The sequence below is a fragment of the Thermobia domestica genome, chromosome 5 (genome assembly GCF_964235325.1).
Source record: "Thermobia domestica chromosome 5, izTheDome1.hap1.1, whole genome shotgun sequence".
Taxonomy (NCBI): domain Eukaryota; kingdom Metazoa; phylum Arthropoda; class Insecta; order Zygentoma; family Lepismatidae; genus Thermobia; species Thermobia domestica.
The window spans coordinates 32538979-32556369 of NC_137458.1; the positions used below are offsets into that span (position 1 = coordinate 32538979).

General features: G+C 35.9%; 1 protein-coding gene across 10 annotated transcripts in view; it reads left to right on the plus strand.

The window, feature by feature from the left end:
- Positions 1 to 17391, plus strand: part of LOC145685837 (uncharacterized) — a 162721-nt gene that overhangs the window by 723 nt on the left and 144607 nt on the right. For 2 of the 10 annotated variants that reach the window (XM_081758438.1, XM_081758437.1), the window contains exons 2-3: positions 5888 to 6187; positions 11874 to 12099. The exons of 3 other annotated variants lie outside the window; for them this stretch is intronic. Coding sequence is in view for 2 of the 7 variants with exons in the window: in XM_081758435.1 (XP_081614561.1) it covers positions 6151 to 6187 (37 nt within the window). In the remaining 5 variants the exon portion in view is untranslated. Of the gene's footprint in view, positions 1 to 4194; positions 4416 to 5887; positions 6313 to 11873; positions 12100 to 17391 lie in introns of those variants that run through there. 5 more of the 10 variants (XM_081758436.1, XM_081758441.1, XM_081758439.1 and 2 more) reach the window with 5 other exon arrangements.

Consider the following 17391-nt stretch of genomic DNA (forward strand, 5'->3'; position numbering starts at 1 on the left):
CCTGTATGAAAGATTCTACAAGACAAACATTTGGCCTGTACCACCGGCGATTCACAGGCCCTCCAAGGACAGTATTTTCACTAGTGTTTAAATAAATGAATAATAATAATAATAATAAAAAATTATTATCTCAGTCGATCACTCTCTTCAAACTTGAGTTCTGATATCGATCCTTGAGAAAAAGCAAATGGTGATTCTCCATATCCCTCAACGGATTCTAGTATCGAGTTTTTCCTGCAGGTTTACAATACACTATCAAATAATAGTAAATTACTTTACTTTGTGATGCAGTTGATTTCTTAAGTCATTTTGCACTCTTACTTTCATGATTCTTGCTCAGATAATTGTGTTCAGGTTCATCAGCTGCGGGCAACCTCCTCGTAAGCATGTTACTCCTTACGAATAAAATAACCCGAGATTCATTCGAGTAGATGGTTCTTCTAAATAGAAAAATTCAGGTAAAATACGATGTAAACGTTTTTCGTGTGGGAATGAGTATTAATATCAGGGTGCGGTTTTACTATACGGACCCACAGATTGTAGAATGCATAGGGAAATGTGGGGAAGTATTGAATTTGCCCATTTAATATTAAGAGCAGAACCTAACAAACTCCTGCGGGCTTCTAACCCGTTCCTACTCCTATTTCTACTACTACTTATGCTATGAATCAGTATAGTAAAACTGCACGAATATGAGGATTTACTGTCGTGCACAGCATATTGAAATGAATTTTGAGTAATGGTGACATCATTATATGTGCTCTTCCACTATCCTTATTTATGCGTATACATCTCCCCCGTCGCTGACGCGCTTCCTCCCTAGGGATGCACCCCTCGCTGTCGCTCGATCCTCTGTGCTGCGCTCCTGCTTTCACTGGATTTTGTGATTCTCAGTAGCCATCTACCACAAGTTCGTGTTTTGTGCTCTGTAGTTTTGATGCCATAGTAGTGATGGGTAAATTCCCCGGAAGATATTTTTCGGGAAGATTCCCAAAATGGGAATTTATCCGGGAATTTATGTTCAATCAGAAAGAAAATTGCATTCTATTACTATATTATGATTTCAAAGTTGAATTAAATTTTATATGACACCAAATTATTACTGTTGTCCACAGAGGATTCTTTAAAATGTATATTCTGAACGGTACTATGTTACTTTATTATATTTAGAGAGTACGCAAAAATGTTTATTTATTTACAATATGTTATATCAATTAAATATGTGTTAAAAATTATATAGTAACAGTTTAAATTTATATGTAAGTGGATTTCCTCAACTTGACTCTATTACTGATATTATGAACACATTAAATTTATAAATGTTATAAACCAATTAGATTGGGTAAATGCTAGAAGATACATGTCTCACCAATTTATCAACATATTTATAACACAATATTGGGCATACATATTAATGTTCACAAAATTTGCAAGATACTTATTTTTATATTTTAGCACGTAAAATTGCCCTACCCGACCTTTCATTCTACCTATTTCTCGAAATTCCATACGTTAATTAACATGTAAAGAAGTCCGAGTAGGGCCTAGCTCTTCAGAAATTCAAGTCAGAGAGAGGAGACAGACCGACGTCTATTACTAATAGTGTTTCAGGGTTTATTAATAATACTTCATCTCTATTTCTACATAATTCTAAATTACTTTACAAAATGGTTTCTTTTCATCATTTTTAAATTATTACTTTGCTAATTTTGGCTGTTTTTAGCATTGGGGGCCAGCTTTTGCACCTACATTTTTGCGATATTCTATTCCGATGCGGTTGTTCTACGGTTTGATACGTTAAATTACGTTACCAACATTAAATTCAGACAGCATTGCAAAGCGAGCGTTAGCGAATGAAGGCGGGTTAGAGGCCCGCATGGCACGTTATTTTCTATATTCGTTACCAACAATTCACTTTCTTTTCTCACATAAATCACTTCCACTTACCTTTCCGTTTTGTATAAATCCCCTACTGCCCTAAAAAAAGTGTTTGATACTTTTTTTACTACTTGAGCATCACTATCAACTCATTTCTTCCGTAAATCATCCTACTTTTTGCTAGTTTTGGCCCTCCAATAGTAAACAATTACCTTACTTTATAGTGCAAATGGAAATGGAACTTAAAAAATGATATTATTAGTTATATAAAGTACCGTCAAATAATTTAAAATTTTTTAACCTCCAAATTCTGTAAAACCTAGAAGCAAATCATAATATATTAAAATAAAGTAATTAGTCATATAGTTCTTATAATTTGGAAGATAAAGTAAAGAAATGGAAGTAAATTCCTTCCCGGGAATTTATAGGCCAGGGAAAAAAAACCCGGGAATATTCCCATTTTTTCAATTCCTTCCCACCGGGAATATTCTCACTGCCCATCACTATACCATACTTCACACTGTATTTGTACTGAACCCTTCTGAAGTCAATCTGAAAGTAGTAATCGCACTCCTCATTTAAAATGCATTCCATACTAAGAGAAATACAAAGCTCTGACCTAACCTAAAAATTTCAGAAATGTGTCAGAATTTGGAGAACCATCTGCTTTAATAATGCCATTACGCGTCCGGAAGAGTGCCATAAAAATAATGGGCCTTATGCAGAGTCGTTCTGAAGGGTGATTAGTGCCATACTACAGGGTTCGACTAACATATGTTTCATGCAATTATTCAGACCTTCAGTGTGGCGCTAATCATAGGGCGAAACGACTCTGCGTAAGGGCCTATTTGGTACCGGTGCTAATTAAAACTTGTCTGTCATAAAAATGGTAACTTTACGGTCAAAATAAGTGAGTGTTTATGAAAAAAGAATGGTATAAAATTTCACTGTCGGAAGAATTTTTCAGTCTAGCAAGTCACTATTCCGCATTCATAAGTGTGTAACCAGTACAACAATAAGTCTAAGGTTAAAAATGAATGAGTGCATATTAAAGATGACTCCGTAACACAATAATTTCCACCGGTAGATTTTTGTGCATGATATAGAAATCCTGTATTTTATGTTAACAAGTGTAAAGCTATTACTATGCTTTAACCTGAGTGATTTTCTATGATGTCAAATGATTTTCGCACAATCCTCGTTTATACGCATACCCTCGATTGTTGATGCGCACGCGGACGCCCCCCATCCGCGTTACCGCGCGTGATCCTCTGATGCATTTCTCCTCTGATTCAACTAGATTACATTCTCTCTTCCGTTGGCATTTAGCATAAGTTGGTTATTTTTTGACAATCGTTTAAAACAGTAGAGCGTTCACCTCTGGTTCTTGGGGTCCCAGGTTCGATCCCGACCCGCGCCGTTTGTAGTTTGTGGTGGATAAGCACCGTGCTCGTGGGTTTTCTGGGGGTTCTCGCGTTTCCTGCCAGTTTCTTCATTCCACTATTTCATTCCATCACCGTCTCCTTTAGCCTAACCAGCATGCCCGTGGGAAGTAAAACTTCGTTTAAAACACATTTCAGGACTCCTATTCGTACTCCAAAGGGGAAGTCCAGGTAAAGTGAATCTACTGACCATTAATGAAATTTCTTCCCTAAGAAAAAGTTTTTCTAAGATACTATGAGTGAATTTTGTGTTGGAATAATTCCACATGATACTGTGACCCGTAGGAGGATGCTACATAATACCGGGGAGATCAGTGCGCAATGATAATATCAATCTGTACGCCATTATTTGGGCATGGACCAGGGTAATAACTGTTCAAATTTGACGGACTATTCTTAATCTGCATCAGCTTTTTTCCAGGATGCACATTCTTACATGTGCTAGGTGTCAGCCAAAAATCAGGGAAGACATCACGGGAACCAGCGCGAAGGCAGGCAGGGCAACGACGGAGGGTATGCTGCAGACTAGGATAGTAAAATATTTAAATTGCTTAAAAAGCAACGCGCTTACTTTTCATAATTGGATAAAAACAACCATTCATTGTATTCGTCATGGTTTTATACTAATAATTGTACACTTGTAAACGTAAGATACACCTTTCCTATACTGTTCACAACTGCTTCCCACTAGAAATTAGTAGCTTGTATAGTATTTTTTCGTATGTACTCTCCATTTTAGTAACAAACTTGCAATTTTTGAAAGGGTGTATTGTAAATCTGTACCAAATTATTTTATCATGTGTTTCAGATGTAGGCTAGCCTTAAATTCGTAGTTGGAATAACCTTTAAATCAATTAAAATTTGAAGCCGCTTATGCAGATAGTGACACCATGATTTGTTAATTACATTTGTGAAACAAAGTAAAAATTAAGAGGAAAAAACTGATGGAAATCATGAAGAAGCGAACAACTAACAGTTAAATAACGGAAAGTATGTCCGCAAATATGAGGAATACGTAATATGATTTATGTTCCACAGGTGGCCCCCTGAACTAACAAAATTTCCTGAGGGAATTATACAATATTTAAGAATCAGGTAAGTAGAAAAGGTACTGAAAGTCACTACTGCATGGTGACTAATTAGAGAAAAAGTTAACTTTAATCTTTGACTATATAAAGGCTCGTAGTAAGGCACTATTAGGTGAACTGACAATAGAGCGTAATGTGTCAGTGTTTGAAACCCACTGTCTTAGTAACTGATCTAGAAAATGTATGGTGTAACTGGAGAAAGAGGTGCAGATTGATTCTACCAACACTCCATAGTGCCATATATTACCCCGTCGAAGTTTCACTGCATCTAACAGGGTGGTTGTTGTGTTACTCCAAAGGTTGACTACAATCTACGACGGTTTTCAAGAAGGAACGTGTGAATCATAGCTCTTCGTTATATCTGCATATAACTGAGTTTGCAACAATAAATAGTTTATTAGTACTACTTTTGCTCAAACAATAAAACAATGTAGATACTTCTTTAGTGAAGGATTAAGAATGCAGGGAATCAATATATATCTGCGACATACAATTACAACTGAACAGGGGAAATGAGACAGTAACGTATAATAACATAATCATAGGTAAGAAACAAAGTAATAATTAAAACAGATTCATGTTCCTCCGATCGGGGCGACATCAATGAATATTTATCCCGTTAAAACTACAAAAAGACATGGTAAATCCAAAATTTTTCGTGTAATTTGTACAAGATAGAGAAAAAAAATGAAGTGAAATTTTTGGGTTTTACGTCCCACGATTATGCCGGTTAGGCTAAAGGAGACGGTGATGAGTAATGAATGAAATGGTGGAATGAAGAAAGTGGGAGGAAACGGTAGAACCCAGAGAAAACCCACGCACACGGTGTTTGTTCACTACAAAGTGCACTTGGCGGGGGCTGGGATCGAACCCGGGACCCCAAGTACCAGAGGTGAACGCTCTACCACTGAGCCACCGTGGCCCCTACAAGATAAAGAAGTTTAATGTTTTATTTCAAATAATAAAAACTTCATCGTGTTGTTACTATTTCGAGTGAATACATGTGTACGTCAGGCATTATTGTGTAATGAAGCACTTAGTTGCCCGTATTTAAAAATTGCAGTTCTGTGTAATGTATCTGACATTTCTATTTTTACTTTCATAACAAACCATATTGGTAAAGAAGAGGAACTCCTACAATTTGTGGAGTGGCACGGTGTACTAAAATCGAGTAGCAAGTGTGGTAAAACCTGAATGCAGCTATCCGAAGCTTGTCTAGTGTTTATATATATGTATTTGTATTGAACTTGATGTAGAAAATATACAATAGGGCCAGGGGCAAATCTTCTTAATGGTTCACGGATGGCTGCCATCTTGAGTTCCATTTTTTTTTTATTATTATTTCAAACGATAGGTGGGTCATGTTATACATGACTTTAGGGTAGAATTTGCTTAGGATGTCAAGTCTGAAATCAGATTTCACGTATTATTTGGTGAGAAGTTATGGACAACTCAGTGTGATTATTCTTCTTTTTGCAGGTGGTGAACCATTTTAACAACTGAGGAACGCATTTGGATAGTGAAACTATGGGGTGGGAGAAGTGCCCGTGCAGTAGCAGCCGATTTCAGTCAGCATCATCCAGCACGTCAGCCTGTCACGTGTTGCAGTGGCACAGTTATTAACCGAATTTGAGGAGACAGGCACGTTCGCGGACAGCAATGTACAGCCCAACAGCTTCGGCAGTGCTGGCCTCCTTCTCGATGTTACTACAACGAAGCACGTGGTCTGTCCATGCAATGTGATGTTAGTTCCAGCTCAGTGTACAGGATGCTGCAGAGGCAAGTGGCATTCGTTTAAGGTGCAAATGCACCAACACCTATCTGAAGACGATTCAGATCGCCGCGTGCAGTTTTGCGAGTGGGCATCCGAGCAATTATGGATAAATTCAAACTTCGCGATGGAGGTACTTCATTCTAATCAAGCTTACTTCTTTGTAAATGGTGAGGTGAATAGGCAGAACATGCGCTATTGGTCATCTGAGAACCGCGCATGAACAGATCCCTCCAAAATGTTCGGTGCGGAGAACGTTATGCTGTGGGCGGGTATATGGAGAACACGAATTATTGGTCCTTTTTCCTTCATGAAACTTTTACCTGCGGAATGACACCTGGAGATGCTACAGGATCATATACCTCCAAGTCTGCTGTCGGGAGGTGCTAAATTTCACTGTTTTTTCAACAGTACGGTGCGTCTCCCCACTTTAGCATCCGAGTGCGTTAGTACCTAAGGGTCATTCCACGTCAATTCAATCAAAATTTTAGGGAAATTTAACCAATTTCGCAGATTTGGATGAAATTCGTAGTTATAGAACTTTTTATGCTGATTGCAAATATGTAAATTTTATTGCAGTAGTATCAGCGGTTCAGAAGTTATTGCATTTCAGAAATAAGAAAAAAATCAATTTTTAACAGTCGCGACATATTTCCCAGTTTTGTAAGAACACTAAGAATATCATATTTCGGTTCTTATTAATGCCAGAAACATGATTCTTTTCTTATTATTCAGATTGTCTTGAAGATTTTACCATGAAAAACTGAAAACAATTTGTAGAGCTGACAAGAAGCTAGTCATTTGAAAGGTAACACCTTTAGAAAAAAAAGAAAAAAAAAAGAAAACACACAACGCCCTTTTGTAAACTTCAACCCTTTATTTCTTAATATCCCAATCATGGATTTCAATGAATTGGTTTTTGTTTGAAAGCTTACTTCATCTACTTTCACATATACAAAGATTGTGATGGACCATCCAAGCACTGGGGAGGTATCCCAGTAAGTGTTGCCATTTGATCGCGAAAGGAACCTTTTTCAATAACTTCGAAACGATTTAACATATTGCACTCCAAAATTAGTATGAGTACTCTTCGGTGTCCTGGAAGTACCAGTGAGCATTACCACTCTTCCCAAGCAACCCAGATATGCGGGTGTCCAACCAATTCTAGTGTTGCCTGTTACAGGATTAGACGTATCTATGCCCACAGTTTGCATTATTACCTACGACATTACAAATATACGAAATCGTATGGAGCAAAAGCCCGTAATTACTGAATTACCGATTTCATAGAACACCATGTGTTCGACACCCTAATAACTTGTACGTAAGGCTGAAAACCGTATTCACTCTGCTCTCATTTTCAAACGATAGCGAAATTTGCTTCCTTTCTTTCTTTGGAAATGTCTAGAACACTAGAAAGAATGCTACATGGTTCAACGCTTCCAATCTTTCCGAAAGACAGAGTTAGTGTATGTATTTGAACATTTTCCAAATATTGCTTACCCCGCATAACGGAGGGCGTATCAGCTAGTGCATCTATGAGAAGTGAAATCTTATGCTACTTTTCTAATGTATATATATTGTTAATTTTAGAGTTAAGGAAACTATTGTATCCCAATGTGATTCCCCCAACTAATATTGACTATTCAACACAAAAGTTACTCCATTATTTCAGATGATATGGAACATGATGTACCAATTGCCTTTCAAACACAGAAACTGGTAATGTCGGATTTAAAACCAAAGTTTCCTCACATAACAAACGTGGAATATTTCACTGATGGGTGTGGAGCCCAATATAAAAACTGCAAAGCCTTCTTAAATCTTTACTTGCACGCAAGTGATTTCCATAGTATGGTGGCAAGATGGTCTTTTTGCTAACGACCATGGAAAGTTCCCATGCGATAGAATTGGTGGAACTATTAAGCGGGTTGTTGCAACAGCAAGCCTTCAGAGACCATTGTCTGATCAAATAAATACATATACCCTTATGTTTTATTTCTGTGAAGAAAACATTACCACTAAGTTTTTCTTTGTGCACAAAGAAGAAATGCCTATTGTTCGTGCCACACTTCAACAAAGCTTTCTGAGAGCAAACACTATTACGGGGACGTGCAATGCATTGTTTTGAAAAAACTGATCCATTCAAGATTGGAGCAAAGCGATATTTGGTAATTAGTTGGCAATACTGACTGGAATATCTCCTCAGTGCTTGGATGGCCCATCACAATTGTTGTGTATGCGAAAGTAGATGTAATAACCTTTGAACAAAAGCTAATTCATTGAAATCCATGATGGGGATTTTGAGAAATAAAGGTTTGAAATTTACAAAATGGCGCTCGTTTTATTCTCAAAATATTACTTCCTGAGATGAACATCCTAAAATTCCTGGGGGATGGATTTGTCACCGTGGGCCAGTTGAATGGCTTACCCGATCACAGACCTCACTTCAGTGGATTTCCATCTTTGGAGACACATTAAGACTATGGTTTATAGTGTGAAACTTCGTGATCTTCGTCATCTTAAGCAACGTATCATATGACTGCCTGTAAGCAAATTCCCCAGTTACCCTGCTCTGTGTTCATAGCAACCGGGAGAGGTGTCTCCACATGTCCATTGCCCAGCATGGAGCACATTATGTAACTAGTAAACATCAATTGTTGTCCACAACTTCACACCAAATAAAGATACATGAAACCTGATTTCAGATTTGGCAACCTTAGCAAATTCTAGCCTAAGGTTATTGTATCACATGACCCACCTATCATTTGAAGTAAAAAATTGAAATTGGAGATTGCGGCAGTCCGCCAACCATTCATATGGTTTGCCCCTAGCCCTATTGTATATTTCCTACATCAAGTTCAATATAAATACACCCGTACGAATTTTAAAAGATGGGCAAGAAGTTTTCAAACACCTTCTATAGCGGCTATCTTCATCGGCGGTCACAGACTATTTTTTACAGAAGTATCTTGCGTGGACTCACCATATTCGTTTTGCGCTGAAATGGTTAGATAGCATTTGTGGGTTTTATTGGCCACCTAGCTCAGGTTTTTTTTTTTTTTTTTTTTTTTTTGCACTGTACCTTTTGGATGGTGCATTTATGTGCAAATCAATAAAACCCTCCTAAGGAGAAACTGGACCGAAGTATGCAACTCCTCCGATCAGTAACACTTCTGAATGCAGTAACAGTGAATTTCCTGATAAGAAATTACAAAAGTGTAACGGTTTTGAGACTTAATATTTTGGACGTACTTTTCGCAACTAATTCCAAGGCACGGAGTGCACAAGGTTGGGCATAGCAGTGATTTTCATTTTCATCGGTCTCTTTCCGACAATATAATTAAAATAACAGTACTTCAGGATTCAAATAACCAATTTCTACTTATGCACGTTAAAAGTAAAACGAGACATACGTAGAAATTCACAATATTCTAAAATCCAAGAAAGTCTACTCATCCGACAGGCAGAAAAGGAAAATCCTCGTGTTCTCAATACAGTCCGTGATAAATGGCGTGGAACCGACAACCTGACAGTGCTATCATACAGACAACACTCATATAATGTGTTGTCATTAATCTGAGAGATAGTGAAAGATCATGAGCTATTGATTCAAATACCAGTCCACTATGTATTCCTGCTATATAATTCACGTATCCATAGCTATGAAATACCCTCTTCTATTATTTTTCCAGTATATGTATGCTTTATATTCGGTGTCATTTCCTTAATATTTATAACAAAAGCACAGCTCTGGTGCTAATTATCTATATTTCACTCTCTGGGCAAGTAAGTTTGTCACGGTCAGCATCGTGTGTGGAAGTTTTCTCGGGGTTTGCCTATTCTCACATTCTCATTGCACCCTTTTATATTCATTTACTTTGATCATTTGTCTTCTTGAACCTACAAGGACATAAACGTTGGACGTGAAAACTGGAAATTTCATTTCATTCATTTTATTAAGGTAGATATGGTGCTTTCAAGTAAGGAGCCTGGCTCTAACAGAAACCTTTGGAGTCCTGGTTAACGTTTGGTATGTGGTGATAGTGTTCTTGCTAAATTAAGCAATTTGTAATATCAATATTTAATTCAAGTGATGATCCAAAATAAAGATAGCAATGCAGAAGTTGTAGAGAAAGAGCGTGCTAATTCTGACGGGCAGATTTCTGTAGATATAAGGGGTTGCTTTGTGGTACGTGACGCGTGTAATGTTTTGTCTTAAATGTAACTAATATAAAATTAGTAATTGAGCGTATGAAACACATAATATATATGTCTAAAACTAACCTGGATAATATTTTAAATAGTCAGTAGTTAGCACTAACCCTAAAACATCTGTTGTGTATTTTTTTAAATATCTAACCTTATGATCTGCTTTCCGTCTGTCTTCCAACTTCCGTAAGTTTAAATCCTTTACGAGCAATGTTTTCAAACGTAACATTGTTGCCAATATATATAAATGTTAACTTCCATTTTTGTTTCTGTATATTTTATATGCATCATTATTATTTTCAAAATATGAAAGTATTTGGAGTGTTAAATATTTTTATTAATGTAATTGGTAACAATCGTATCCCTGTTCTCCTCAAGGTTTCTTTCTCCGGAGTTCAAAAGGTGTTTTTGGTCCTAATATAAAGTCCGATTTAACACTTCTACGGTTTGTACAGAATGGTTTGTAGTTTGTTAATGTTTAGATAGGCCCAAAACAGCTTCTTTGTTCTCATGAGACTGTCCGATGTGCTTCTTTATTCTAGTGTTAATAATTATGTTCATAATATCAATATATGGGGCGTCACCAGCGCAATAATCGCCGCTGAGTTAGTGTCTGATGAAGACAACGTTAAGTTGTCGAAACCGTTACACTTTAATTTAGTTTTTAATAAACAAGTGTATATACTCTGGTCAGAAGTGTTTATTATTTCGCAATAATCGTTATATACCACTTAGGTTAGCTTTGTACACAAAATAATTTTTGCACTGACTTAAAGATTTTTTTTAAAAAAGGTTCTGGAGGGTTTAAAACTATCTTTAAGATTTTGTTTGCATTAATCTTTAAAATGCTTCAGGCAGAGGAGTGAAAAGAGAAACAGGGAAAATTTCACCACTCTAAGGAAAGTTAGTCAGCCAACTATGTAAATTTACCCTTCTATGATTTGTCACAACTTCAGCATGTTATTACTTCAGATATATGGTACACCTTTTAAAGTAGAGAATATTAATACTGAGATTAAGGATAATGCCTCAAAATCTAAGTATAAAGAAGCATGAGTATTTATTTTAAATCTAAAATGTGTTGTTGAGTTTGTTAATTATGTTAATATTTTCTCCATGCTTACTACTTCTGCTAGTAATGGTATTTATCTCATAGAGATAATGAAGTCTTCCTCTTGAATTATTTTTTATTTTAACAAATTTTCGGAAATTTTGAAATCTATGTAATAGATTCAGAGCAGAATCCAGGGATTGAGGTTTGATCATTTGAGTGCCAACAGTTGTTGCATTATTCATCTAAATTTCCTGAAGTACAGACCACTCTAGTGTTTTAGTCTTCATAAGGTGAAATGTAAATACGTTTTAAAATATTTACATATGAAACGCTTCGTTTAACGTTGACTCTGGAATTAATGTCATTTTATTAATCTTGTCATACTTTTCATTGGGACTTCTTATTTCTTTTGATTCTTCTATTTTTAGATGTGCATTGTGGTTAGAGACATTCGAACGGAAAGACCTATCCATCTGAGGAAGGGTTTCATACAAGGTATTAGATATGCTCGAACCATATTTCGGTATGGTGTTTCTGTCTCCACTCAAGACTCGTTGGATGGTAAACTATGGCAAATTTCTTATTAGTGCACGGGGAAGGAATCCCATAAAAGAAAGTAGCTCTGCTCCACTTAGCACTGGAAGCAATCATTTTGTAAGTATTAAGCTACCATCAATCTGCGTGCTATGTATTGAATTGGGAGATAATGCTAATAATCCTGTGACAGCTATTGTTGACGGAGACGTAGTAACTTAAGTTCCCAGTGAGAGAGTGTATAGTGCCCTAGCAACAATGATTTGCGTTGATATTTGAGACAGCAGTGTGATATGTGATTTTGTAGACAGCAAGTTTACAATTGAATGTAGCGATTTTATGAATAGCAATACCCTACAACAGGCATGCCAGACTCGCGGCCTGCATCATACCATTGAGTCATTTTCCTTCGGCCTTCCGTTCAACCCGAGAAAATAATAATATTTATACAATTTACTTATTTCCAGTATTATAAAGATTTTTTCACTGTCTCATCGACATGAAGTAAGTGCCAGTCCATTAGAATTCCATGAGGCCTCATCCACATTTCGTGGGACACAGTTTTCATCATTAGCACTCACTTCTATTTTGATTTTTAGAAAGAAAGGAAGTGGGCGGTTTTATTGAGAAACAATTGGGTGATTAGTTCTCTATAATATGTGCGTAGAATAGGATCCCTATTACACTCAGAATGAAATAGATGGGCTAGGTGCTCTGAATAAAGAGCTCTTCAGTTTCTCGCAAATCAAGCCTGGTAAATACTGGGATAGTACCTCAAGGTTAGGGACGAGAGATCAAAAAATAAATGATCGTTTACTTAAAGGTAAAAAGTTGGCTTATTTATAAGAACTGAAATGTTGAAAACAACTTCTTTTTTTCTTTTTTTAAAATATTTTCAGTAGTTAATTTACTCGTAAGCGTTTCAGGAGTAAGGGACCTCTGTAACCAATGCCAGATTTATGTATAAGCTAAACAAGCTATTGCTTATGAACCCACTCTCATCCTGGTCCCAAAGAGTTTAAGGGAAAGAAAAACTTGATATACTGTACATTTCCGAATATAAGAAAAAGTACAAGTAAAATAAAATCTACGAATGAATAACAAATCATTTAGTATTTGAGTTCATCAATTATATGATAAATCGCACTATACATCACATACTCTGTCAGACATGCAGGAAGAATTCGGGAATTTCCAGATCTCCTTGTTGCGTAACTCTTTATTTTTATCTGTGTAATTATCAAAATGTAATGTTGAAAAGATTAAGGTAGATATTTAGAAAACTCTCTTTTTAACTGAAGTTTGTGTATCTTTCTTACAAAGTAATTACTGTAAAAGAAGTGTTTTGTTTGTTTTTAACGGAATTCCTTTTCGTTTGTATGCGTGTCATCGGGTGCAATGACATTGCGCAAATTTTTCTAAAGATTAGATCGTTGATAATCTAAGTAATTTATGTCTTATTAACGAGGAGCAGAAAGTGCTGAAATTGCGCAAATTTCCGCCGCGACGTTGCCAACAACAGGATTTAAGGAATTGTGTGAAATTTTGCATCGAAATGAAATGTATAAAGCTATTCCTTTATGAGATATATTTTATTGCATTCTAATATTTACAAAGCAACATACTTATTTACAGAAAATTTCATTTTACAGTTTGAATGCTTGAAATTTAAATCCTACAGCTTTTAAAAATGTCATACGTGCCTTCTCATAGTTTCTCTGCGAATTCCTGAACTCAGCATACTTCCTCATGACAAACTCGCTCCTTTTGACTTCTGCTGGTCTTTGGGCCTTTGAAATTCCTTTTAATATGGACGTTATTTTCATGGCAGTTTCCGTTTGGATCTCTAACAAAGCAGAAATCACCGTATGAATATCAGGAGCAGGGAAGTAAAATTGACTATTATAATGTCTGTGAAAAGCTTCTGGTCCATTTGTCGTCCGACGCATCGTGGATGGTATAGACGCCCACATGACAGGTGGATACCTAAAATTAATAAAATAAAAAGATCCTTAGTTCATGCACACAATTATTGACAATTTATATAAAACACTAAAACATTTATAACACTAGATTCAAGAAATATTTATAGTCTTGGTCCGTAATTTGTTTACAACTATCAAAACCTGCATTTTAATCTACGTCTTACATGAAGACAGAAGAAAATTTCACTATAATTAAGTTGCATTGAGAGAAAATACCATATCAGCACAACCATTAATGTTGTGTTCAAACTAGGACAACAGTTTTTGCAGTATTAAGAGTTATTGAAGCATGTGCTACTATAGATGAAATTCAAAAGGAAGCTACTTACTTGCAACCGTCTTCTATGTAGTTTTCTAGGACGTAATCGGAAAATTTATGCCCTGTATCATCCGGCGTCATTGATATTAGTTGAGTAAAGGCATCTGATACTTCTGTTGGATGTAAATATGGCAACCCAAAAAATGCCTTTATCCATGAACCTGTAAGAAAAGCAATAATAATAATAATAATAATAATAATAATAATTTGTTAGAATAAGCAAGCATTGGGAAAGTAGTGAAATTGATGGATCTTACTGTTGGCTTTATAATTTCTTCATTTCGTACATTATTAGAACAGCAGTTTATTTGCTTTTAAGAATGGTGACTGAATTAAGATTCTTCAGTCAAACAGAATAAGATTCTATTTTCAACTGTATTCTGTATTAATATATAACAAAACAAAGTCCACATGGTATTATTAAATTAATAATAAAGAATAATAGACCATAATAATATCAATAATACCTAGTTCAGATTTTGGATCCATATATGCTTGTCGCAGATCATTGTCGGCTTGAATCCTCCGCCACCATGTTTGTCCCAAATGGAATCTGCAGCCACGAATGTCACAATTTGGAAACACATTCTTGATGGCTTCGTGAGCAGCTGTTTCAAAATCAACGTAAATGATTTTCAAGTCGAATCTACTGTCTAAGTTTCTTATCATCTTCCACATGGCCACATACGTATTCTTGTCTTTCTTCGGCAAAAATGCAAAACATAGAGGTAGATAATATCCATTTTTATATGCATGTATTGTATATAACTGTGTGAAATGCTTAGGAGCATAAGTGAAAGTTCCATCTGCAAATACTTCTAACCCGCTGAACTCACACAGAAAACTGAAAAGAAAATAAGATTAGTGTCAGAAAAGAAAATAGTAAACAAGACTGTAGTGTCATATCGTTAGGTGAAATGCTATGTTACGATATATTTTGTGAGAATCAAAAAAAAAAAACTATTTTACTATAATTTGGAAATAAGACGGAAAAAGGAACTTTTCTGTTCAAGCAACTACTTCCTATTCTACTTCTTGATGCTGTAAATGAAACTCATTTCAAAGTTAATGGTTATAAATGAAATTATACTTACTCGATATTTTTCTTACACGTGAAAAGAATTATATTAGCTTCATCATCAACAAAGATGAATCTTTCTCCGTCAATTGCTATATCATCCTGCTTCTGAACCATTTGCTGTATAGCCTCTACGGTGTTTCTGGGTAGACGAGGAGTCACCTTTCTTCGATTTTTATAAATAACGTCTCGGCATCTTTTAATTTCTTTATGATCAAGTGTGTCATGATGTTCCAATTTTGAAACTTCCTGCCTTATAATTTTATTTGGCTTCTCGTTCAATTGTTCAGTGGCTCGTCGCTTACAATTCTCTCTAAGAAAATGCCGTTGAACACCATCTTCATCTTCACAATGATTATGAATATCTTTCCTTTCTAAAACTTCACTTGTATTTTCATCCATTGTTATACTAGCATTACAGCTTTTCTTAGTACATCTGAAAGAAAGGAAATAATAATTAAATCGTATCACGTGTTCTAAACTTACTATTTAAAGAAAAATGTATTCACTATTTCACTGGCAAAAATGTTATATCTTCCATCACCTTTTAACAAAGTATAGGTCCAATTGACTGACATAAATACTAATGCAGGCTTACTTATTCACTTACGAAAGTATAGGACAAATTGCCTGGCATAAATATTAAAATAGGGACTAGACACATATTTTAACAAAATATAGACCCAACTGACTGACATGGATATTAATGTAACTTTCCATTACTTAACAAAGTATAGAAGCAACTGAATGGCATAAATATTAATATAGGTTACATCACTTAACAAAATATAGGTCCAACTTCCCGACATTAATACTAATAGTGTGTTACATCTTTTAACAAAGTATATATGGATCCTATTGACTAGCATAAATACTAATATAGGCTTACAGAACTTACTAAAATATAGGTCAAGCTGACTACTGAAAATACTAATGTAGGCTTTGCATAACTTAGCAAGCTATAGGCTTATATACATGCAAAAATTATGTACTACATTAACTTACCTCCAATTTGAGCCTTTTTTTCCTTGGCGAAAGAAACGATACTTAAAGCCTCCCATTAATACACAAGGTACACCTTTTTCTGTTTTCGTCAATGTAAACTCCATTCTGAAAGTTTCACTTATGTTTCTCCAGTTTATTGCTTCCTGTTTATATTACCCTCCTCACTAAAACTTGCGATTAATTCTCGATCCTGATTGGCTCGTTGTGATTCTCGTTCCTCATTGGCTTGTTCTATTATTGGTTTATTATATCCGCAATTCGTTCGGGGTTTTAACAGAACCTGAGGAGGTCTGACATACAGTTGCTGGTGACATTTGGGAGAGTGCACAACGGAGAAGAATAAGCTTTGCAGAGAAGAATTGCTGAGATGCATTGCTTTCCTGAAGAAGGTGTTCCAACCACAACCAACATAGATAACATCAGAGATGCATTAAAACAGCAAAACGTACAGTTCACGAACCTCATTCGTGTCCAAACAAAGGAGGGACCAGCACCCATCTTGAGAATGTTTTCAACATTTGCTCTGGCCATATACGTTGAACACGCTTTGCCGACAGTCGGCTAACGGAAACGCTTTGTTATCTCTCTGGGAGTGAAGCAAATACACAGTAATTAAAGAACTGAGGCCCTTTTCAGGCCCACAAACCAATTTCAGGTCCAAAACCTTTCTAATGTACACTGTCCGGTAAATATCTTCAGGATAAAACAGTTGAGAATGCTCTAAGAGCATTGCCAGAACGAACTTTAAAAGAATGGAGAGATCTAGCTGGAAGGATAGCTGTAATTGTTCCTAGATGTAAAGGTAAATCTTTTTATCCGCACCCTCTTCTCTTTCTCGCAAAAATTAACAAAATATCATCTCTTTATGACTTATAGTTCTCGAGATATGACTGCTTAAATATCTAGAAATTCGAACTTTTTTAGTCAGTATCACGGGAACGGTAAGTCATAGAGAGATGATATCAGTGTTAATCCCTAATAGAACATTAAACATTTTCGTACTGATATTAATTGATGGCCAGTTG